A 25,518-nucleotide genomic window follows, 5' to 3' on the forward strand; every position below is an offset into this window, starting at 1 on the left:
CATACTTAACCCTACCTTTTTCCTTTCTCAAAGTCAGGTTCCCAAGAGTTCATAAATGCAGATAAGTTGCCTCTTAGTCTTTTTGTATTTCCCTATGCCCTGTCTCTTTTTCTACACAAAAGCAAAACCAAATGCAAAGAGAATGAAATATCATCAAAATTTATTTGTTCTTTACAAAAATGAAAATGAAGCAAGAAAAAATAGATCACTGAAGTCATTCGAAGTAGCCTTTTAACAATCCAGATAGTAAGCAAATTTTTAATCCTTGATTATATCTTTTTCCAAATTTTATTTTTTGAAATGTGTTATATATTTATACAGTTATCACTGAGATGAGAATCATTTGCCAAAGTTACAGATTAAAGGAGATCACAGCAAGTAAAGAAGACTCTCTGTTTAGACAGGCTTATCTCTGATACTGTTGAAAGGCTAGTAATAATTAGTCTTTTAGGTTGTTCAGCACAGTGGGACCTTGCAGTGCTCTCTGTTTCTCATTTTAGCTGCAAAATGTATTCAACTGTTTAATATGATAAAAGATAACACCTTTTCTTAGAGTGCATTGTGATATGGACTTAAGCAAATCAGTTTTGTCATCACATTAATTTCAATTATTTAAAAGCACCAGTATTAATATATGCAAGGCTGAAACTCAGTATTAGGTTAGTATTAATACTAAATTAATGCAGGTAATGTTATTACCAAGATTTCCTTTGTTTGGCAAGCCCTTTAGTGAGAAACTAGAAATTGATAAGCTGTAAATACAGTCTCGCCTTCACTTTTAAATGACGTTCTTTCTATGCTTTCACGTTTCTAACCCTTATTCAAATAGTATTTAATTTTATGCCTTTTCTTTCTACTCTTATCTATATAAATATACTAATAAGTACTGAGAATTAAATTAACTGTCTCAGTACAGTTTTATTATTTATTACCCTTAAGTAAGTATTGAAATTTTTTAGTGCATATATATAAAAATATAAGGATGTCATCATTGTCATTGAAAGAGGACTCAGAGACCTTTTGGAACACCATGCAGATGCACTGTATATAATCTATGCTGCCATGATACAGCTATATCTTCAGTCTGCTAATAAAAATATGAAGTATGGGTATGCGATGCTTTGACCACATTTCTGCACCCTTTAGTGTGTCATGCAGCCTGAGGCCAGTCTCTCACAGTACAATCAGTGCTTGTAAGCAATAAAAAGAAGTATTTCTTTGGACTTTCAGAAAGTACTACAACTCAAATATGGCTCAAACAAAATTTTATCTCTAAAGTGAAGCTCCTTTTTGAATACTTAAAATCTGCTTTCTCAAACATCTCCTCTAGAAGTGTTGGTTAATACAAGAAACACACCCTAACCTGTAAATATAGTCTTTCATTAATTGTCACATAAGTAGTAGGAAAGGAAATAATATTTAGAAAATAGAGAAAATTAATTACATCATGGCTTGGACTATACCATTCAAGATACAGCTTAAGAAAACCCCAAAGTCTTGGAAGTGGTGTGTGGTAGAAATTCTGACTTTTTTTTTTTTTATAACCTTTTCAGGAAAGCTTCAATTACACTATACATATAGCAGTCTCAAAAATTGAAACTCTGCAATGTAAATTCATCTTAAGATTTCTAATCACTTTATACATCTAATTCCCAAAAACCTAATAACTACTAAATTCAAGTGCTTGCCTAAGCAAGGGACTTGCCAAATTTTTTTAAAGAAATCATTCGACGATGCATAATAAATTAAAATATTTAGTTCTGTTCAACTTTCTTTAAGAAGCAATTTTGCTGAAAAGTTTTTGCAAAGCAATTGAGTGTATCAATAAATGACTTATCAGCCAGTGGAAATTCAATACAAAATTCAAATGCCTGTTCCTTTTTTCTTTTTTTATGTTTGAGAAATCACTTTGTGTTATTTTGATATAAAAGAAAGAAATTGGTGTATCTGGAGAATTATACAGAAGCATAAAAAGCAATGAATTTTTACAAAATACTATCAATTCTTTTATATATGTGTATGTAGAGATATATATGAAAAAATAAAAGCAGTTATGTCAGTGAACAAGGTAAGAGTGATTAAGCCTCAATTAAAAAAAACCTGATATGCAAAGAAATAAACCACCAAAAATACAAACCAAAGAACTTTATTATTATTTTCAGTACTTTGCCATTTATATGGCAAATATATATTGTGTATATTGGTAGAAAAGGTATATGCCCATATTTGATTCTTGTTCAATCATACAGTCTTACTTTTAAATTTATTAATCTCTTCTTCCTTTGTATTTTATTTTAAAAAAGCTTTTGCTAAAATAAATAATGAAATGCTTCTAGTTAATAGATGCATTAGTTCAACAGTTACCTGAAAAGGTTATTATCACTCCTTTTTTCACCACAACCATATATTTCTGTGCTTTAAGAAGATTGATATGAATTGAAATCTGAGATGTTTCCAGTTTCTTAAATAATTCGTGGTATCAGTGATTAAGCCATTATTCAGTGTTAAATTCTTCTACCTATTTCCCTATAAATACATTAGTTTGAGTTAATAATAACTGTGAAGAACAAGCTGGTTTTCCTTTTAATAAGTGGCCTAGCATACCAAAACAAGATACAGTACCAAATGCCCTAGTTAGCAGTGGTGTTGATAACACAAACTATCATTTTTTTGAAATATTTTCATCAAAATATATAATCTTTTTTTTTTTTTAGTAGTTAAGGATGGGAGTTTAATATTTAGCTATAACAAAGAAAACCTATTGGGGTATCCATTCTTTAGAGAATTTTGGTTTGGTTGGGGGTTTTTTGTTTTGTTTTGGTTTGTTTTTGTTTTGGTTTGGTTTTCAAGTTTAAGCTTAAATGACAAAAATCAATTCATTGTAATTTCACTTTGGTAAGAGAAATACCGCATCATCTCATTAAAATCACAAGTATAATTCTAAAGTTGAATGGGCTTAGCCCTGTACTATTGCAGAATCAGAACATCTCTTGCTAAATATTCTTAGCCCCTCACAAATGAACCCCTCGTGAATGGACCCATGTTTGGTATTTAAAGACATGGAAGAATCCTTTATAATTACCTTGATTTTTATAATATGTAGTTCCTGCTGACCAGTAGCATTTTGCCAGCTACACATTTTTTATAATGTCCTATACATAGTAGTATTTTTCACTTAACCCTCTTGAAATGGTCCCTGTTGATGCTTAAGCTGTGCATATTTTCTTTTGTTTTGATTGCTTTACAACATGAGTTATAAGTTGGAAACACAAAATAGGAATCTGTTTCTTAAGATTTTATTTTTCCTGTTTTGACTGCTTGTTTATGTACAAACTGTGAAAAATGGATCTTCATACTGTTTAACATACCTCTAAAATATTTGTGTGTGCATATGTACAAGCCCTTATTTTGCTAATACACAACTTTATGCATTCACAGTGTCTCAGCTTTCTCATATGCATTAAGAATTTTAGTGCAAAAGTATGTATACCTATTTTATGAGGGACTGTCAATGATTTTATGAGGGACTGTCAATGATTGTAAGTAACAGAACCGCTGAAAGTGTGAAATTTTGCTTTATTTATTTCTAAATAGTTTTGGTTAGTAACTATATGAGCATATGATAAATTCCATTGTATAGCACTTTAACATTTTATTTCTTGACATAAAAGTAGTGTAATTTTGGATATTTTATAATTTTTATATATTGCAAAGATGTCAAAAAATATGCTTTGAATAAGTATTGTATGTTATGTTTTGACAATTGGAATTTTACCTTTTCACTACATTTATAAAAAGAAAAGAGTTTTTCTGTCAGGATCTAATACTTTTAAAGGACAAATGTGTATATAAATTTTTTAAACAGAGCAGTGCTTTTTTAATATGTTCAAGAATTAATGTTAAGCATGTGTATATTATTTAGAAAACATGATCAATAAATATGACTCTTAATTCTTTTTTGTGTTTATTTTGAACACAGGGCTATAATAAGCTATTAACCTTTGCTCAACTAAATGAACATTTTTAATGCTAATCATAAATATATTGTAGTTATTTGTTGTGAAGGTATTAGTTGCAAGTTCATCCATCATGAAATTGATGCTTACATTTTTTCACCTGCTTCTAGATTAAAAAAGATCAATGAATATTTTAGCTATTAGTATATTGCCAAAAACTCAGTAGCTTTAGCGTAACTGTTGTAAGGTATGGAACACAGCTTGCTGGCTATAGTCCTTGCTTTAGAATGGTGCATTATAAAGTGCCAAAGTAAATGTCTCTTATCTTTCAGACATTGGCCCTATTTGTTTGTAGACTGATAACTGTTTCTAGTGTGCTCATTGAACTTGCTGGAATTTTTGTTTACTTATGGTCTTCATTTTCCCCAAGAGGAGGAGAGAGGAAAGAATGTATTCCTCATGTGGTCAGCATATTTTTGAGTATTTATGTGAGTTCACCATCTTGATTTCAAGTCATGAATTTGTTTTTACATGCATAAGCATGCATATTTACATGCATTATTTATCCAATTGACTTTAAATTCCATTAAGTTCCAATGAGTAGGAGAAAGATTTTGTCTTAGGCATTTTTTATTTATTTTAATTTTCTAGTTATGTTATTTTGTTGGTTTATTTATTTTTTTAACTGTTCAGTCTAAGGCTTGTAAAGGTTGATTTGCTCCTGAACTGCTTTGTTCCCAGACATTGCCATCTTCCCCAACTACCACCAAGTCCTCTCCATCTGATCCCATGACCACCTCCAGAGCCAATCAGGTACAGTATCATCCTACCATCTACACCATACTTTTCACGGGTGACAGCTTGCAAACTGGAGAAAAAGATATGGTGGGTTAAGGATTTATTCGTTCATTCACATATATACACCCATAACCATAGTTATCTAACTCTTGTTAGAATTTGGTAAATTAAATTGCAAACGATTTACTTCTTTTAATTTATTTTGTTGGGCTGTTGTAAAATCTCTATGAAAGCAAAGTATCTTTTAAAATAGTTGGGGTTATTTTACATTTGGTTTGATTAATAAATTGCAAAGACACAAAACTGGTATACTTGTAGACAGAGTAACTCTTGGTTTATGTATATTTATGTATATATGCACACACATATGGATCATTTCCTGGACCATTTAAAAATTAGAATAAAATTACCACTAATACCATGTTTAAATAGCTGGAATTCAACCCAGGAATGGCAAACAGACTTTGTTATTTACTTTGAAAATTTTGAAATGTGTTTGTGGACAACAACATAGGGGCATTATTTAAATATAATATAAATGAACATTTATTGATGAAGAATGAAGTAAAATTAAATCTCTCTAAAAACATGCTAAACACATCTAAGTAAGTTTAATTAATATCTTATTTTTTAAATGCATAAACTGTTCTTTTAGCAGTATTTTAATTATACTGTTTTATTTCAATTTAAACTGGAAAAAATATGTCCAGTTCATTATGTCCACAAATTATCATACTATGTATCTTTGTCTTTCCTATGAAAATTGTTAAAATTACTACATACCATGATCTTTAGAACTTATTTATACTTATTTAATGCATTATTTTTTTAATGTACTGTTAAACTTAATGTACTCTGTGTTCAAATAATATAAGTATTCAGTATATGCTAACAGTGCACACAGTCTGTTTCAGTTAGCTGAATGTTGCTATCAGATCTTGCACAAACATCAAAAAACAGAAAACTTTTCTTCACAAGCTAATTTCCCCTGGAAGTTAACATTGTTATTAATTACTAATCCTCTGATATTTTCTGAACTGCTTAGAACTTGCTGGTGGATGAACAAACAGTTTAACATGAACGGAAGCACATTAAAGCTTTGACCAACACATGGCTGCCTGTTGAAAGGGATATCTAATGCAGAAAGTAATGAAATTTAGAAAGAAATTGTAGAGATAGAAGAACTACTAAGAAAAGTATAAATTGCGATATCCTTCACTTCAATTTGAAAGCCTTCTTCATCAGCCTGCTTCCATTCCAGCAACAGTTACTTGGCTTCATCATCATTAAATGACAAAGATAAAATCTTTGCCGACAGCTAGGGATATTTTATGAACTCTCTGTTCAGCTTTTATTCTCTCTCTCTCTCTTAATTTTAGTACTTTGTTTATTTTAATTAGATTTTGAAAATGTTGAGTGCACAGATAGTTTTTTATAGGGATTTTTCTGTTTGCTTTCTTTCCCATTTTTTAAAAATTATATCTTGATGATAATTATTTGGAGAAAAAGGAAGAAATACTTTTATTTACAGGAAATACTATTTGAGTATACTGTTTAATTAGCATAAGAGAAGTACTTACTTTGCATCTGTTCTATGATTTTTAAATTATCAAAATTATAGTGTAGTGTATAAACTTTAAATGACTTTTCAATAGCTAAAAATGCTTATGTTTATAGAAAGTTGTTCTATGAGAATATTTACAAGTAATATAGCTGAATACACAAGCTAAGTGAAATGTATGCTTTGTGTCCTGTCTATATCCCACATTAAACATTTTAATGCATTTTATTCATAACCTTTGTTCAATTCAGTTTTCACAAAAATAATCAAGACCTTTTTTGAACAGCATCAAAACTGTATATATGAAGAAGAGTAATGAGTTCCTTTTGGAACTGCTTTTATTATTAACCATTAAAATTCCTACTAATTTATGATTATTTTATCCCTTCTATTATTTTCAAGTGATTTCTGGCCATTCTAGCAGGAAGCACAAAGAGCATGATAAGGCAATTAAGGCCTTTCTGTTCATTCTAGTGATAAGTGACGTAGCTGGCAATTGTTCCCAGACTGTAGTAGTGATTAGCATTCAACACCAGTATATCGACAAGTATCTGCACTGCGGCTGTCACACAAAAATAGGTTCCAACACAATAATCTCAAACCTGTCCATAGTCATGTAAGCACTCAATAGGAGACTAAATAGAGAACAACAAATGTTTGTTTCGATATATAGCTGTTGTAAGATGACTCTCAAAAGAAAATAACCATTCAGGTATGTGTTTTCTCACAAAATGGTATATTATGATAACAGGAGAGAACTTAGTTAACTGAATGGATGTCAGGAAATTCAGTGTTAAGGCGTAAGATAAATTCACAGCACACTCTATTGTGTGGATATAGTAGCATATCAGGCTTAAGATCATTCAATTTTCTGTAATATTTTACACGAGAAGATATTTTGTATAAAAGGTATTTAATTAATTAATTAAGCGAGATTTTTAAACTGGGTTGGAGGACTCCCCATAAGTCATTGTAATTAGAGAATTGTCACAGAATCACAGAAAATGCCAAGTTGGAAGGGATCCACAAGAATCATCCAGTCCAGCTCCTGGCCCTGCACAAGACCAGAGTCACACCATGTGCCTGAGCGTATTGTCCAAACAGTTCTTGAACTCTGTCAGGCTTAGTGCTGTGACCACTTCTCTGGGAAGCCTGTTCCAAGGCCCAACCACTCTCTGGGTGAAGAGCCTTTGTATAATATCCAACCTAAATCTCCCCTGACACAACTTCAGGCTGATCCCTCGGGTCCTATCAGTGGTCACCACAGAGAAGAGATCAGTGTCTGCCCCTCCTCTTCCTCTCATGAGGAAGCTGTAGACTGGGATGACTTCACCCCTCAGTCTCCTCTACTCAAGGTTGAACAGGACAAGTTACCTCAGCCACTCCTCATACGCCTTCCCCTCAAGGCCCTTCACCATCTTCACTGCCCTCCTTTGGACTCTCTCTAACAGCCTAATATCTTTCTTATATTGTGGTGCCCAAAACTGCACACAATATTCAAGGTGAGGTCGCACGAGTGCAGAGTAGAGCAGGACAATCCCCTCCCTTGACTGACTGGTGATGCTTTGTCAGGCCCCATAGCATATGGTTGGCCCTCCTGGCTGCCAGGGCACTGTTGACTCAAGTCTGTGTGTTGATGAGCACAGCTATGTGATCCTTCCCACTGTACAAGCATGTCAGTTGTGTTCCCCTGACAGAGCCTGAACAATTTCTAGACATTCTTTTTATTACAAGAGGAAAATAGCTCTGCCAGCAGAGGTCAGAGGAAGCTAGGCAGGAAATCTGGCTTGTATTAGATCTTCCTTTTAATGACTCACTCTGCCTCCATTCAGATGAGATCATAACTCCTTTGTATGACAGTTTCAGCTTTTGATGAATTGTTTTTGGAAAAATCTAGTGTTGATGAACTACTTGTTTTATGATTCTCAAGAAGAGGATAGCCTCTAAAAATGTCTTACCTAGTGGAAGAAAACAGTTTCTTCAGAACTGTCATGTGTTGTGTTATACTGGCAACATTCTGTTGCCATGGATGCAACAGAAACCTCTGCACTGGAAGTGGTTTTCGCTTTAGTTCTTTGTTCCAGGAAGTTATACATCCGTCAGTATTATTCTTGTAAATCTCTTGTTAATTTTTAAGTAGAACTTCCTTAGATGTTTATTTGCACTAAAAATCCATACACTGCAAATTTCCCAAGGAAGAAAGAACCAAAGAGGCAATAGAATTAGGTACATTTCCAGTAACTTTGTCTTCTCCCTTCCTGTCTGCCTATTGTTGAAAAGAACTCAATCTTTCTATATGTTTAGACTGAGAGTTTCTGTGTTACCCCCTCATGAACTTTGTCAGCTTTGTTTATAGCTTAGCACTGACAGACATATAGCTTCAGTGGTGAAACTGTTCTGCTGATGCCCATGGAGCTAGCAGAATATAGATTTACATTTATTTACCAGAAGGAGGAAACCAAATTAACTTTCCCACAGTACACTTCAAGAGGGAATTTCATCTCAAAAGCAATGAATAATGCAATAAACATCATATAAAGCATGCTTGCTTTTCCTGTATAGTACCTTGTAAAGGTACAGGTTTAATACTTATTTTAACAATTAAGTGACATTAGATAGACAAGTGTTTCTATAGTTAAACTCTTTACATATTTTTATTTGTTTACAAGATTATTTTTTCTTTTTATCTGCCTGCTTTACTGGTGTTACTGTAATTTTAGAGGGAGAAATACAAGTGACATAAAGCTAAGCTTTGTATTTCTCCTTTGTCTATTTGATAAACACCTGTAAATGCAGTTGTGAACCCTTGCATGTTTCATTCTCCAATCCTCCTTTTTCTATGAGATTGATACAACTACCAAGCTTTGCTACTGGCTTAAGAGAATAAAAGGCCAAAACACACATTCCCATTTATGAGTGAGTCACGAGAGAGATGGATAGGAGTCCTTTCCCCTTGCCTTACAATTTAGATAGGCTTAAGCTTAGTAATATAACAGGATTTATCATAGCAAACTTTGTGTCTATTTCTTACTATGTAAACCTTTTATTTTCAATTTTTTTTAATGCACTATTTTTTCCCCATGACATTTGTATTTTTTACAGTTATACCTTCTATTTTGCTGCTTTGTTGTCGCACCTGAAACTCTTATTCTATCATTTAGTACAGCATAATATAAATTTTGTGGTGTGCAGATAGGTGTAGATTTTGTTCATTCAGTCCTCAAAGTTTATATTTTTTAAAGCATAACTATCTCATCTGGTTGCTGCAATATCTGTAATACATAATACTTTTCAACCTTTTCACATGATGGAACAGAGCCAGTTTTCTTGGTACTGCCTGTACCCAGCAGGTACAGCACAAACATATGGCTGTTACAAACCTAATATTAGGAATTTGTGCTTTTAGCTTACATTATCTTTTTATTTTATGCAAATCTATAGGTTGCAATGTAATACAATAGTACACATAAAACTAGAGACTGGGACATTAATTGATGTTTCTAAATTTTAATAATTTATGTACATGATCTCCCTCTCTGACTTTAAAGAACCATCCTACCCCGTTTGTAAAATTAATTGCAGAAGTATAGTCTTTTCATTCCTCAGAGAAAGGTAATCTGAAAACAGAGTTTGTCTGTAAAGCATACTGACAGCTTTTAAAGGGTTGATGAACTCATATTTGATATATGATTTGTTGTGGGTGGTGGAAGAAAAAATAAGAAAGCTTTGTTTCAGTCTTCTGTTATCCTTAGGACATGGATTTTTAATATGCAGCTTCAAATTATAATTTTTTATCAGTACTTTAATCTTAATGTACAAATAGCGAGTTTTAATGATGATCCTAAGATACCCTACAGCCATCATAGGCCAGTGAGATATTATCTCTATTTGGCTTTAACAATTTGATTTGAGGCTTATTTAAAATATTGTGTCTCAGGTATTTTAGCTGTAATCATCTATTTTTCATTCCCTAATTTTAATATCAATTGTTATAGTGCTGTTGAGCAGATCTGTTTTAAGATCTGTCACAGATTGACTGATGCTGGATGTATCACTTGATCTTTCCAAATCTCAGTACCATATATTTCAAATCAAAGTCAATATAAAGTTATTTAGCATTCTGATAAAAGGTGCTACAAAATTGAATGTCTGTTATTACTTTAATTTAATTGTTAAGAATATTTGCCATAGTAATTCTCTGAGATAACAGTTCGGCCTTTTGTCAGCCTATCTGATTGGTCTCTGATAAATGCGACCATTTTATTTACATTAGAAGACGCTGTCCAAGTTCCACAGGCAAAACTAATATGTTGTTTGAAAGACACTTCGTCTAATGGATGGTGTTTTATATGGACCCATCACTAAAGTATTTAGTACGCTGGATTGTAAAATTTTGAATATATGAAGACCACACATGTATTAAATTATTAGTGTATTAAACAAATACATTCTTCTAATTATAGAATCCAACTAATTTTTTATTCACAAGCAGATGCATGAGAAGGAAGTCAGGTTTCATGAAGCAGTGGTGTTCAGAAGCATATGGTAACTGTAAGAACCTTATCATGATGTTTAGGGGAACAGAGTTGAAGAAATAGGTCCTGTATTTTGCTAACTTTTTCTGTAAGGTCCCCAAACTTAGGATATACTTTTGTCATATACAGAAAAATTCTTCACATAATTTCTCAGCATATCTTTTAGGTTAAGTCTCAGCAATGACTTTCACCTTCAGTTTTCATAATTATTCAGCTTCACATTCAGAGTTCTGTTTAGGTGTTGCTATTGCTTTCACAGACTTACCCAGTAATAATTTTGACTCCCCACTGAACCTGTAACAAGGTTGAATGAAAGTACCTATTACTTGTTAGGAAAACAATTCTTTTTCTAGAAGAGTAAGAAAACCCTTACATTTCACATTTGTAGATAGTTTTATCAATGTTATATCTCTATAAAGTGACCTTTTCTTAATATTAATAAGACAGATTTTCTTTCTTGATCACAAGTTAACGATGGCATACTAGAAATGGCACATAATAAATAAAGTTTGAGATAATATATCTAGAAACAGCTAGGGAGAATTATTCCTCTGTTCATGTGAGAGGACTCCAGTAGAGGTTCCAATGCTTCAGAGGTAACCTTTCCTGCTTCTTTTCAGCTGAAATGCTTAATTTTATGGCAAACTCTTAAGCAGAATTAACCTATACTCCACAGACTAACTGTAGACTTTTTTCCTGGTTTTTATGTTAATACATTACTTTTAATATATTTTTTTTGCTCTTTGACCACTTTTTCCCATTATTGTGGAGTATCTGAGCTCAGCGCTCGTTTGCATTGTCTCCTTAAATTATATATACTTTTTAGATACTATAAAGATGTCTAAATAACAATTTAAAAAATCTTAGCTGAAAATCAGTTTGGGGTTTTTTACACTTCTTATTGTCCATCAATTTTTCCCCTTTAGGCAACTATGTAGGTAATTATTTGTGTTCATATTTCTTGCTTGTTTCCTTTCATCTCCTCTCCCACTGCAAAACAATTTTAGGGGTCACTGTATACTGTTCCTTTCCTACAGGTAGGAGAAATGTCAGGAACATTCATGAGACATGGGGAAAAATGTAGATTCTCACTGCTAAGTCTCTGAATACTGCTATCATTCATAGGATGTCATGAATTATCTGCCAGTTGCAGTCCTGTAAGTGAAAACGGGATTCCATGTTCATATATCTTGTTTGGATTTTATGCTTGATAATGATCAGAAGCGGTTAGTTTCCCATTTCATCCCCCTTTCAAAAAGATACACATTATTCTCTTTGCCAAAATATGGTAAAGGTTTTCAAATGTGCTTTGCAATAGGGTGCTTATTTTTTTAATTTTCTTTGTTCCAACTGTTTTAAACATTCTTCCTTAATCAATACAAAATGAAAATAAATAGTATATTATAAAGTTTCAGATGTATCTGTGTTCAAGGTCCATCCATATAAGCTAGAGTGAAAGCTAGCAGCATGTAACTCTATTGTCTAAGCAAGGTTAGCTCTGACTTTGAGTTCTTAATACTCAGATTTGATGATACACTGTTTCATCAAAATTGGCTGTAAAAGCCAACCATATTCTGAGGTATACAGGCAAAGAGTCACTTAGCCCTCTTTACTCTTTGAACAATCCAGAGAAAACAGAAGGTCAAAGTAATTTCCAGAATGCAAATTTGGATGGCTTTATTGATGTTTCTCTGACTGTATCAGTCACATGAGACTAGACTCCCAAGTTTTCAACTATTTGGAATTTAATTTAGTGACTCTTAAAGGAGTTCAGAATTTATATGATCAAGGGTTGTGTGAGAATGTGGAAAGAAACACTGGGCTTACAGAGCTTACTGTCACACCCGGACAAATCCTGTACAGCTAGAAAAGGCAGTACCATGTTTTTCTGACGTGTCAGATGTAAGTTGAATGAGGCATGATTAGGCCTGGTCCTAGAATACCCTGCTTGGCACCTGTGTTAGTTAATCTATATTCAAGTATTGCTTATGCCTAGTGCTTGTTTATAGTTAGTTTTCCTTAATGAAATTTGTCTCCACAGATTCCCATTGTATGAGAAATATAGTCCAGATTATAGATGTGTGGAAATAATATGGTTTTAAAATACGTGGTTTAATAATAAAGTTATACAGTTTTCACTGAGCTACATATTGTTTGATCTAAATTCAGGATCTTCACATTTAACAAGATACAATTGTACCTTCAACTGTCTCTTATAAAGGGGTTTTATAAGCTAGTTTGACTTTCATAACTGGCCTATGTTAGCACCTATCAATTTTTTTGCTTCTGCTAACTCAAATAATTGGTAATTTCCGTCTTGCCTCCACTTATTCCAGTATTTTTTCTCTGTTTCAGCAGTAGTTACTTCTTCCTTGTGGCTATCTTGGTTAAAAATGTATAACTACAAGTTTACAAGAGTTAACTAAAAAGTACATAGACTTATAAATTAAAGATATGCATATAAATCAGCTGGGGTGAATGTTAAGTACTAAGCCAGCCAGCTACAGCTTATGATATATTTCCTAAGGCCAGTAGCTTGATATCATCTAGTTCTGTTCTCTAATCCTTGTCAGAGGCATAATGTCAGACTCTGAGAGGAAGGGTTTGAACTGAATTGTCAGAAGACTCTATTAGCATTAGGGAGTTATGGAGTCCTGTAGTAGTGCTTTTTTAAGTTTGAAGACATCACAGAATCAGCTAGGTTGGAAAAGATCTCTGAGATCATCAAGTCTAGACATCACCTTGTCAACTAGACCATGGAATTAAGTGCCACATCCAGTCATTTTTTGAACACCTTCAGGAATGGTGACTCCACCACCTCCCTGAGCAGTCCATTCCAATGTTTAATCACCGAAGAAATTCCTCCTGATGTCCAACCTGAGCTTCTCCTGGTGTAGCTTGAGGCGATGTACTGTTGTCCTGTCGCTACATGCCTGGGAGAAATGCCAACCCCCTCCCCGCTATAGCCTCTCTTCAGGTAGTTGTAAAGAGCAATAAGATCACCCCTAAGCCTCTTTTTCTCCAGGCTAAACAACCCCAGCTCCCTCAGCTGCTCTTCATAGGACTTTAGACCATTCACCAGCTTCATTGCCTTTCTCTGGACACACTCCAGCACTTCAATGCCTTTCTTGAAATGAGAAGTCCAGAACTGGATAGAGTACCTAAGGTGTGTCCACCCATTAGTGAAACCACACTAGTGTAACTACCTCATTTTTTTAATGAAAATTTCTAATAATAGCTATTTTTCATGACCTAGAGAGATATGGTTATGTAAATATTTTATGTTTAATTGTCCTTCCTTTCTCATTTGAAAACAATTTTCAAATGACATTTATGAGCTAGCCTCCCTAGAATTTGACTGAGTAGTTCTAGTTAAACAATGTTCTAGTTTAATAGTGAAGCAATACTTAATACAGAAAGGATCAAGTTTCTGCTGCTGGCTGTCTTGCAAAGCTGGAGGTGCAAAGTAACCATTGCCCTTGGCTCTGTTAATCTAGATAGTTCGTCTAGACCAGGTTCATTTTGCAGAAGCCAAATTTCCTTCTCTGTCATCTTTAGTTTTTGCTGTTTGCCATGTTCATACAGTTATAAATGTAATAAGTAATTTATCATTCCAGTGTGTATTGGCTGATGGTATTGTAAGTTTTACTTTTCATTTTACCTTACGGTTTTGTGATCTATGAGAAAAGTGCATGTGCTAAACTGATGCCAGGTTAGGTCAAGATACACCATTACAAATGCCCCCTTCAGTCTTTTCTTACCTCTATATCTGCTAATAAATATAGACAGGATACCTCTCAGATAAAAGATACATTATTTAAATTACTCAATATTGTTAATGGCATAAATTTGGTTTTCAGGAAAGGTTGGAGAATCTCTTGAAATAATTTGTAAGACAGTGTTTTTTTTATTCCATGATCTTGAAACAAGGAGAGTTTTCATTTAGTTCTGTGCATCACACTTATGTCTGACATGATTGCAGCTGTGAAATTCTAAGACATGATTGGCATGGGAAGAAGCAGGGGTTCCATTCATTGTGTCTGTAGAGAATACAAACATATGTATATCTTCCATATGGACTCATTTGGGTTTGTTTTTCCTCATTGTTTTTAGAATCAGTTGAATTGAAAACAAATGATTTAAAGAGGCACTGCTGAATAAGTAGCTCCTGTACTCTCTACCTAAGATGAAGCTGTTGGGTAGATACTCAGTACAATAGGAGGGTCTCTAAAAAGTAAATCAAGTGTTATGAGTCTCATATAGAAGTATATATGCAAAATACAGAAGTGTGTGTGTATGTATACATAAAAGTATATATAGTAGTTATATATATTCAGATGCTTTCAGATTTACTTAATTGATTTACACTTCTCTAAGTTTTTACATCAAATCATATGTCTGTGGGAATGGTGAGAAGAACTTTTATTGTTTTGGCTTGGGGTTTTTTGGGGGTTGGTTTGGTTTTTTTAAATTGTTTTGCCTAGCTAGATGATATATTTAAAATTTTCCTCCTTTTAAAGACTGTTTGGCTTATCATCTTATGTGTTTTTATCTAAAGGAAAAGTGTTTTTTTCAGTAAAGAGCCCATGAGAAAAATTATATTACTCTTAGGAAAATATTACATCATTATTGCCACTTTTTTTTTTTAAGAATGAAAAACACTATGAAGCAATACAGAACTCTGTAGGTGAGAACATGAATAAATATGCTCTTATTTTCATGGACCTGAGTCATTAATGGGGTTACCACAAGGATTTTAATTCATATGTGTTTTCTCTTACTTTTTTTTTGCCAAGAAGCATAGAGAATAGAATAATTGCCCCAGGACTTTAATTACAGTTAATGTAGGAGAGAATGTTAGGATTTAGTATTATTATTTTATTTTATGATCATGAAGACTCAAAGGTGTTCCTTTAGACAGAGCACATTCAGCTAGTTGCACTTTCTTTTACCCCCTTCTTTTGATATCTACCATTTTTTCAGTCCCAAAGATTCTCACTTAAAACTTCAATTTTTAAATGATCAGAATATGATAGTTGTGATAGTAAAATTCGGGACTAATTTTGAGCATATAAATATGAAATATGGAACTTGACAGTGTATTTTAAGTAAGGTACTAACGACTGTCATATTTTCTGCGCACTTTACCCTCTTCCTTTGGGAATCACAAACCTGTCGATATGAGTAACCATAAAGTTCTTCCTGCTGATCATCAATCTCTGTCTTTTGACGTCCCACAAAAAGGTCTCAAGGAACTTTGAGCAGGAGAGAAATTCCTCTTTTTAATGGTCATTATAAATCCTTATTTTCCATGCCATAGAATTGAAATGGTTCTGCTGACTCACCTTAATTCCACAGCTTTAAAAAGAGAGGCCTCCTGCAGATAATATGTAGTTGATAACTGAAATTTTGTCCTGAATTGCCAAATGAATGTTGAATTTTGTAGAAATCAACTGTGACAAAAGTAATCTAAAAAACAAAGTAAAAGTGCTAGCCTTCTTTTGTCCTGTCAGTCCTACAGATAGATAGGTTAATTTTAAAATGTGGTTTTCAGAGATTGATTTTGAGTATTCTTATCAGAAATGCTAAAATGTATTTTTGATTTTAAATTTGGATTTAAATCCTAAATTAATTTGGATGAAGTTTAGTATGCTGTTAAAATAATGTTGTAATCTGGCCGGCAATGTCAATGCATAAAAGTCTCAATGTATTTCTAATATCCTGATTTTAATTTTTCCATGCTTTCAAGATTTAGTCAGCTTTGATGAAAAGCATCGTTGACAGAGAAACAGCAGGTCCCTTTGCATATTTTTATTGGCTATCCTTTCCTCTGAATTTAATTAAGTAGCGTAACTATACCATATAATTTTCTGCATGGATTTCTTTTAGAAAGACATCATCGTGTATTCTAGCCACATTTATTGAAGTTTATACTGAAAACTGAGCACTGTTAATAGCTGTGATGTCATGTTAACGTTGTATCTTCATCTTGAAAAATTCTACTCCAGTAAAAGGAATATTTAAGAACACTGCTAGCTTTCTCTTGGACTTGCCGGTCGATGGCTATTAAAAAAAAAAAACTAAAAAAAAAAAAAAAAACCCCCCAAAAAAAAAAAAAGAAAAAAATTGGAAGCATCAGTTTCTTGGAAGTCAATGGAAAATTGAGTCCTAAGTGCCTGCTTATAGGCCATTCAGGATTTGTTATTAACATCTTAGTAGATTTCCTGTGTGTTTCAGCTATAGGATTTCTTCCAGCAATTGCTTCTCATCAGTTATAAGTTTTCTAGTTAAACTATAGCATATCATTCAAAGCAAGTTTATGGCTAATCTGCTACTGATGAATACATGTAAAGCTCATGGATGTGGCCTTTTAAGTATGCTCTTGAGTGCAGAAATGTCCTAGTCGTTTATGTGATGCTTCTTTGGAAAATGAGCTAATAGCTATGAGGAGCTAATGCAACATCTACAAATTTTTTGACTGGGAAAACATAAAAAAAGGAATGCATGACCTTTGCCCCTATATCTGTCAGGAAGATCAATTCCCTTTAGAAATTGGAGTGGGTTTTAAGTGTTTATAAGTTAGATCCTGTCTAACGTAAAACAGTGGGTGTTTTCTTGATAGCATCAGTGAGGCATATTTGGTTTTAAAATAATGTACATTATCTACATTTTTTTGCAGATTATTTTGTGTTGAGAAGAGTCTTTTCAGCAATTCCAGTAATGAAATTACATTATATGGTTTCTTTCAATCAGAAGTATCCCAAATTGCTATACTCAATAGTACTGTAAATATTCTTGGATTTGTGAAATCCATCCTTGACTCTGGAAGGTTGGCAGGTGTTCATAGAACGCCATGCAGCAAATTAGACAAGGAAAAGAAAAATGGAAGATTTTAGGTAGGGGAAGGGGAAACTATTGTAAATTTAACAAGAGAATAGGGTTAACATTTGTAAACAATAACACATTCTACTGTCATTGAAAGTGTCAGACTTTACTGGGCAGAGCTGTTAATATGCCTGCTTTCTGTCTTTTTAAAAGGTGTTTCATCTGAACAATGGCACAGTCAATATATATGTGTAATTTTCTATATATAATGCTTAACTCTGCAACTCAGGGAAAATCTATTAATTTTTTCTCTTGTATAATTCAGTATGTAACCAGCTCATATTTTCTTTTTTTAATTATAAAAAAAGTGAAAAATGTAAATGAAACTACTCAAAATACATCACGCTTCTCCACAAATGTAATTTGAAACTCCTGAAATATTAATGCATTAAATATGAAATGTTGTTTTTATGCTACAGAGAAAAAAATATAAAAAGTTAAGCTTCTTCTCTATGTTATTAAAACTATGTATCATAGAGAATTCATGGAGGAGTTGGTTTTCTCCATTCTCAGTGTTTTGAATCATGTTTTCATGAGGGATACTTATGGAACTACTCAGATTTTTATGTGTGCATATGTGTGCGTAAAATTTTAATAATACTTTCTTAGGGACTAGATAATACCATAGAATCAACCACCTGTATAATTAACATTGTTTTAGCAATTCTCTCTCCGTACACAACTTGCATGTGCACACATTTATTAAAAAACTGATTTTGAGAGTGGAAGTCTTTCTATTTATGAGTTAGAGCCTACACACACATTCTGTGTGGCAACTAAAGCAGACACCAGATAATTTTTTCCTGTTTCTTTAGACATGATTTGCTAATTCCCTGCTGTGAGAAACTTGCATTCCAAATTATATCTTTAATTAAACCATGAAAGAAAAATCATAATCTTCATACTTTTAAGTGGGCAGAAGTGTAATTAGGTAGTTACTAAAAGAAGTGGGAGGTACTTTTTTTAGTACCTCGAAGAGTCAAGGTTTAATATCAAATACTAATTGAAAAGTGGTCTAGATTTAAATTAAAGCAGCATTTTGTGCAAAACTTCTTACACAGTCTTACCTAGAGTAAGTATTTCTCCAGCTTGGTTCCAAGTTTCTAAGCCTTGTGATTTCAGACGCAAATTGTTCCTGAGTATTTAAGTTGAAGTCAGGTTTCTATTGCATGATAGTTTTTGTGACTAAAATGCAATGATAAATGCAACTTCAGCTGAGAGGAGGTCTGAGAACTGGAGCAAAATAAACACTTGTAATAAACAGTAGAGTGGGAATCAGCCCAAAGTCCTCCTGCAGTGTATGGGCAGATACAAACAAGTATCTTAGAGTATCTATTTGCTCTATCAATTAATTATATTTGTAATAATTTTGTATGATTTTAACTTGAGATAGAACTCATAGTTGCAATATTATTTTTTCAATGGATTAAATTAACTTTGAATTGTCTTGAAAGAAACAGTAGTTATGAGGGCAGAAATAACACAAAGAAGCAATACAGTGAAATTGTTGCATAATCCATTGCATAATCCATAATCCATTGCACTTGTTCACATAGTATTTCTGTACTAGATATCCTTTTGTAGAAAGAGAGAAACTGAACTGGAATGACATTTACATAATTTAAACATAATCAGGGAAGATGACAAATCATTTATGGTCTAGGTTTATTTACATTATAATCTAGCTAAATTTATGAAGTACTGCTTCTCTTTTTATGGATATGTACCTATTTTTGTAAATAAGTATCAAGCAGACTATTAGAAAGATGTGTCTATTCCTTCTAAATATTTTTTCTAAAACCAAAATATATGATCTTGAACCAAGCTATCAGGAACTTGTTTAGTGCACAGCACCTCTGAAAAAGTAAATTCATATTTCACTATACGTATAAATGGAATCCAATCCAGTGATATTGAAATTACTGAGAGAAATTCCACTAACTTCCTTGGGGGTATGTATGTGCAATAACTAGAGATTTGCTGTGTAAGCCTACTGTCGGAATCTGAGCCCTAGTCTGACGTGAACATCTGTCCTGAGCAGCCTGGTATATGTCTGCCTGCTGTATGCACAGGATGACTCATGACCTTTTGGTAGCTTTTGCTGCCTTGACCTTGGGGTTGTCAGTGGGTATATAGCCAGGGACTTTCCAAGCGTTGCCTGATACAGGCATCATCTTGCCTGTAATGTACTCAGTTGGCTTTCTGCTTGATTCTGGTAAACTCCTATCACATAGTTGTTCCTGATTTTTCTCCCAGATTTTCATCATATGGCCACTTCAATTTAGGATGGATGGCATGGGACTACCCACAAGCCTAGTGTAGCAGTGTGTTTAACTAGCCACACAGAGAAGTAGCAGGTGATTCTTACTGTTCATTGGCTTCTCTCTGCAGGAATTGATGCATTCAGAACACCCGCTCACCAACTCCAAGTGTGTAGTCATATGAGCAGTTAAAATAGCATGAAATTTTCATAGGTATAGAATTCAGAGCCCAGATGGAGTTTTAAAGAGTTTAAAGCAATTGATAAACAATGAAGACAGGAAAAAAAAAGATGAAGTGAAATATAGCAATTTAAATATAGTTTTAAGGGAATGCAGTTATTTGCTTTTGGGAGACTAAATTGTAGGATTGTGTCAGATTAGGATGAATCTGTTAGATTAGATGGAATCTTTTCTGTAAAATATTTCTCTGTTAAGAGAAGATAAAATGACATTAGATAAGTAAAGATTTAATAGAAGGAAAAAAGAACAACTGTTACAGAAGATTCACAGAATGAGTTGTAATTACACTGGTGAAAATAAAAGAGAAAAAAGGGAACCTGAATAACAGATTAAAAAGGTCCTTGGTTCATTAATCTCTGTGCGGTCTCTTAGAAACAATTCTGTGAGGTGAAATAAATATAGGATGACGCAATTAAATGTTTCTACTGTCAAACTGATGGGTTTGTTTTTTCCAAATTTTGATACTATCTTGTATAATCAGTGAGACTTTTTCTCTTCTGGTTTAAGTTGGTGCAGGCATGTGTCATACCACCATGTGGAACTCGAAAGTTAAAGCCATATTTTCTGAACTGAACAAACAGTTAACTAACTGGCAGAACAGCCACATCTAGTACTAATTCTTGCTATCTAGCTAGTCAACATGTATTTCATCCTCCCACTACTATTTGCCAGCATAAATACTTTGCATTAGCTGCGTGTCACATAAGGTGCTAGTTTGTGATTGCCATCCCCCAACTCCAAAGACTGTGAGAACTGATAATATAACCAGATCATATGTCATCAGAGAGAAGGAGGGCAAGGAAATAATGCAGTAGAAAAGTGAAAGGGTTGGGAACTTTGCCATGGGGAGTTGGAGGTATTTACATGAGAGGAGTGGGAATGAGGGTTGGAAAGACAGGACATGAGGTATTAGTACAGGTAGTAGTGCAGATCTGGTCATAGTTCTGCTTCCTATGGAAATATTTTGCTTGTGTTCACATGCATTCCTAACTGCTCAGTGAAGATTATCCCTGTGCAGCATAAGGGAGGGGATGAAAAGTGGCATAGCATAATCACCAAACATCTGGCATTCTACAGTAGATGCTATTCAGCTCACAGAACTGAGCTGAGACTTTCAGTCTGGTAAATCGGAGGGCTTTTAGGCAATTCTGATGTGACAGATGAATGCAGCATGGGCTTATACAAGTGGGTTGTCAATAAATGGAAAAGGATTAGGAAATTAGCTGATACAGAGTTTAGGGATCTCGGATTTTTCAGCATGCAGGACTAAATATGAGCCACCAATGCTAAGTTAAAGTGGTCTGAATTGTGTCTCTGGACACTGGCTGAGATCACTCAAGTACCAAGCATCTTTCTCTGAAGTGCAGAGTTTCGTCGAATCTCTGATTTTGTTGGGAACTAAGGCCAACAAACTGCTCTCCAGTTTGAGCCCTTCTTACGTCCCTAGTTACTTGGACTGTTTCACCTTTGTTAAGACTTTAAAGATATAATCATGTTTCAGTGAAAGTATACGCAGTGAAATTACTTAGTTTCTTTTATAATTGTTATAATTTGATTCCTTTTCAGGAAAAAAGTATTATACTTGCTGAGCCTGATTTTGAACTTGCTTATGCTAATGCAAATAGGATGATAGTGATGTCTGTGGAAGAAATTGATTTGCTTTGTGAGTAAGCAAATGTCATAATTGCAGTCCTTAATTTTTATAAAATCTATTTGACATGAAATAAAGCTTGAGTTCTTTCCATTTTTTATTTTCTATAGCATTTGAAAAAATAAATTGCATATGTATTTTAAGCTTATGTTCATAATTGCTTTAGATACTCACTCTCATTTTTTGCAGCACAAATTTCAAAATAGCCAGGAGCATACACACAAACCTGGAAACCTAATCTTCCTGCATAGTCAAAGAAACCTTGGTTGGATAGCTCAGAGCACTTATTCTGGGTAGCAGTTAAATTTCTCACTTCTGCATCCAAATCAACTTCTGAACTTGTTATCTGTAAAAGAAAAATAAGTGCACTGTCTGATTTCCCTGATGGTCAGGGAGTTAAGTACTTTAAATAAAATTGTGGTGGTGAAGGTAACAAAACCAAATAGATAATATTTGTTTTTCAATTTCTGAATTTTATTGTATCATTTTTTACCTTTTAACTCAGTGGCCATATGAATTTTAGGCTTCAACAGAAAAAAAATTTATATTTACATTATTTCATTTGTACTGGTAGATAGAGCATTATGGTCTAACATGTTAGATACTGTATTATTATACAACACAACCAGTATTTACCATAAAGAGTTGATATTCCAATATATAAACTAGTATAAAATAGATAGTACATATTCTTTAATTTTTTAATACATATATATTTTAAAAAGATGTCCTATATGTTAATAGGTGAAATATTCACCTTGATAGGGTTTGTATTTGAAAGGATATTATTGGTATATTTCTAAACTAATACAATTTAAGAGAGTTGTCAATGAAAGAAACAATTGTCTGTTTCTAAAAGAGATATTTAGAAAAGAGTATTTTTATTTATCCCAGATGCAGACAAACATATATTAGTCCAGCAAATCCAAGTTGGTTTTTTTTCCAAAATACATCATAGTTTGTATGTAGTTTGCAATGCTAAGCACAGAAACGTATCTGGACAGGAATCTTTTCCCAGATTAGTCAGATAATTTGTCAAATAACTAGGGCAGTTAGTGGTGAAACTAATGAACTTCTGTTGGTGTCAACAAAAGTACTAGTTTCTTATTGAGAAAATCTTTCTAGTTACATAGAGAACATTTCCTTCGTAATTTTGTAGCTGAATTAAATCATTGCTTTATTTTACTATACCAATCCTTTAGAATAATCCTAGCCATTTTACAGTAACCTGGATTTTCATGTGTTGCATATGTAACTATGATTTTACAGGTGCAACAATGCTGCCCTGACATTAAATATTCACATTATTTCTGTACTCATGTGAATAGTTATGAGAGTGTATTTTTGTACCTTCTTGTGTTCTTAGGTTCTTCTTTTAAATTTGCATAAACACTTACGCCTGACCTGATCAGTAGTATGTGCATGGGTTATGAAATAGAAGAGGACCTGGCAAATCACAGTTTTCAAAATCTCCCACAGAAGCTGTTAATATGTCTTAAGTCAGTGGAGCCAAGTAAATGTTTTCAGTAGTATGCAGCAAAAAACTGTAATAATGAAAGCTGTGCACTGCTGCATTTTTAGAGTGTTGATTAAAACAAACAAAAAAACAAACAAAAGCAAAACCAAAAGAAAACAAAAACAAATACACCCCAAACAAAGAAATCACCTTAAATCGATATATTTATCAAAAATCTGGACAATTATTCTATTTAGCAATTAGTTAATACATTTTATATCTAGAAACAAAATACAAAATCAAATCTAAGAGTTGTTTCTTTCTTTTGTGATAAGAAAACTAAAAAAAAGGGTACCTTCAAATTACCAAATATTTTGAACTACATTTTAAAGTGACTAGGAGGTATCCTGACTTAAAACAGAGTGTGCCTATAAATATATATAAAAAACATTTCAGTGTGTATATATATATATGTATATAAAATACTTATATAAATATATACACATGGAGATGTTTAGTTTTATAGGATTATTTAATACATGGGTGGACTACGTATATTTTCATTACCGTACTTTCACATTACCTTTAGAAAAAGTCTGCACCTGATAATTTTTTATTTATTCCATAGAACATGTTCTATTTTGATGTCAATGAAATTCTGAAGAAATAAAAATTACGTATATCATTTAATATTGAATTTTTATCTTGGGTGTCATTCTTCAGTGATAACATCATAAGGACTTCACTCATAACTCAGTAGGTAATACATTGATTGACACATGATACTGTGTCAGTTTGAAACTTGTTTTAACAGGAGGAAAGGTAGGATTTATAGGTAAATACCCTTAGTTTGAAGATGTTTTGATAAATTTTTTAGATGTACAAATGCCATGTTTTATTCTTTCAAAATCTCAGCACTTAGATACTCTCTCCTGTTGAATTTAACTTCCATAGGTTGAATAATAATAGGCTGTAGAAGATAATGCATTTCTGTACACTGATGGGTGGCAGGTAGAACAATCAAGATCACGTGCTGTTCAAGATCAACTATTTTATCTGTTTATGGCTTAGCCAAGTGTTGTTTTGGTTGTGGGTTTTTTGTTTGATTTGGTTTCTTTTGTTTATTTTTTTTTAATTATTGTTACTATAGATATTTTAAAGGAAGGTAAAGAATTTTGGACAAAATTTGCCAAAGAAGTTGGTTTGCTATGTTATCCTGGAAAGAGAGGAATCAGATGACAACACTTGCTTTGATACAATCTAAGATAATCTTTCCATACAAGTATAATAGCTGCATTTGCTTAATCTCTTGATCTGAAATGTACTATGCTAAAAGTGGTATTTTCTGTGGGAGAATGATAAATATGATTTTTCTGTTATTTTATCTTTAATTCTTTGTATTTTACATTTGAAACATGCAGAGCATTAAAAAAGCATGATGAGCTGTATTTCTTCTTAATTTTTTTAACCTTTTTTTAAAAAACGTGGTAACTAACTTGCTTCATTCTTTTCCTTCCTTTTATAGGGTAGCAAAAATATTATAGTGTTTATGCACAAAGCAGAAGTATTATTTATATATATTTTTTTCAATTACAGGTAAAGATTATAGTTCCCAACAGCACAGCAGGTCTGATAATAGGGAAGGGAGGTGCTACAGTGAAGGCTATAATGGAGCAGTCAGGGGCTTGGGTGCAGCTTTCCCAGAAACCTGATGGGATCAACTTGCAAGAGAGGGTTGTCACTGTGAGTGGAGAACCTGAACAAAACCGAAAAGCTGTTGAACTTATCATCCAGAAGATACAAGAGGATCCACAGAGTGGCAGCTGTCTCAATATCAGTTATGCCAATGTCACAGGTCCAGTGGCCAATTCCAATCCAACCGGATCTCCTTATGCAAACACTGCTGAAGTGTTACCAACTGCTGCAGCTGCTGCAGGGCTATTAGGACATGCTAACCTTGCTGGAGTGGCAGCCTTTCCAGCAGTTTTATCTGGCTTTACAGGCAATGACCTGGTGGCCATCACCTCTGCACTTAATACATTAGCCAGCTATGGATATAATCTCAATACATTAGGTTTAGGCCTAAGTCAGGCAGCAGCTACAGGGGCTTTGGCTGCAGCAGCTGCCAGTGCCAACCCAGCAGCAGCAGCAGCCAATTTGTTGGCCACCTATGCG

General features: G+C 33.4%; 1 protein-coding gene across 2 annotated transcripts in view; it reads left to right on the forward strand.

The window, feature by feature from the left end:
* Positions 1–25,518, forward strand: part of NOVA1 (NOVA alternative splicing regulator 1) — a 152,805-nt gene that overhangs the window by 114,245 nt on the left and 13,042 nt on the right. Inside the window, exons 4-5 of one of the 2 annotated variants that reach the window (XM_017820433.1) lie at positions 4,698–4,769; positions 24,940–25,518. The exon at positions 24,940–25,518 is cut by the window's right edge and continues 13,042 nt beyond it. In XM_017820433.1, the coding sequence (XP_017675922.1) occupies positions 4,698–4,769; positions 24,940–25,518 (651 nt within the window). The remainder of the gene's footprint in view (positions 1–4,697; positions 4,770–24,939) is intronic. The other variant, XM_017820434.1, reaches the window with a different exon arrangement.

This window comes from Lepidothrix coronata, unplaced genomic scaffold, assembly GCF_001604755.1.
Source record: "Lepidothrix coronata isolate B3197 unplaced genomic scaffold, Lepidothrix_coronata-1.0 Scaffold83, whole genome shotgun sequence".
Taxonomy (NCBI): Eukaryota; Metazoa; Chordata; class Aves; order Passeriformes; family Pipridae; genus Lepidothrix; species Lepidothrix coronata.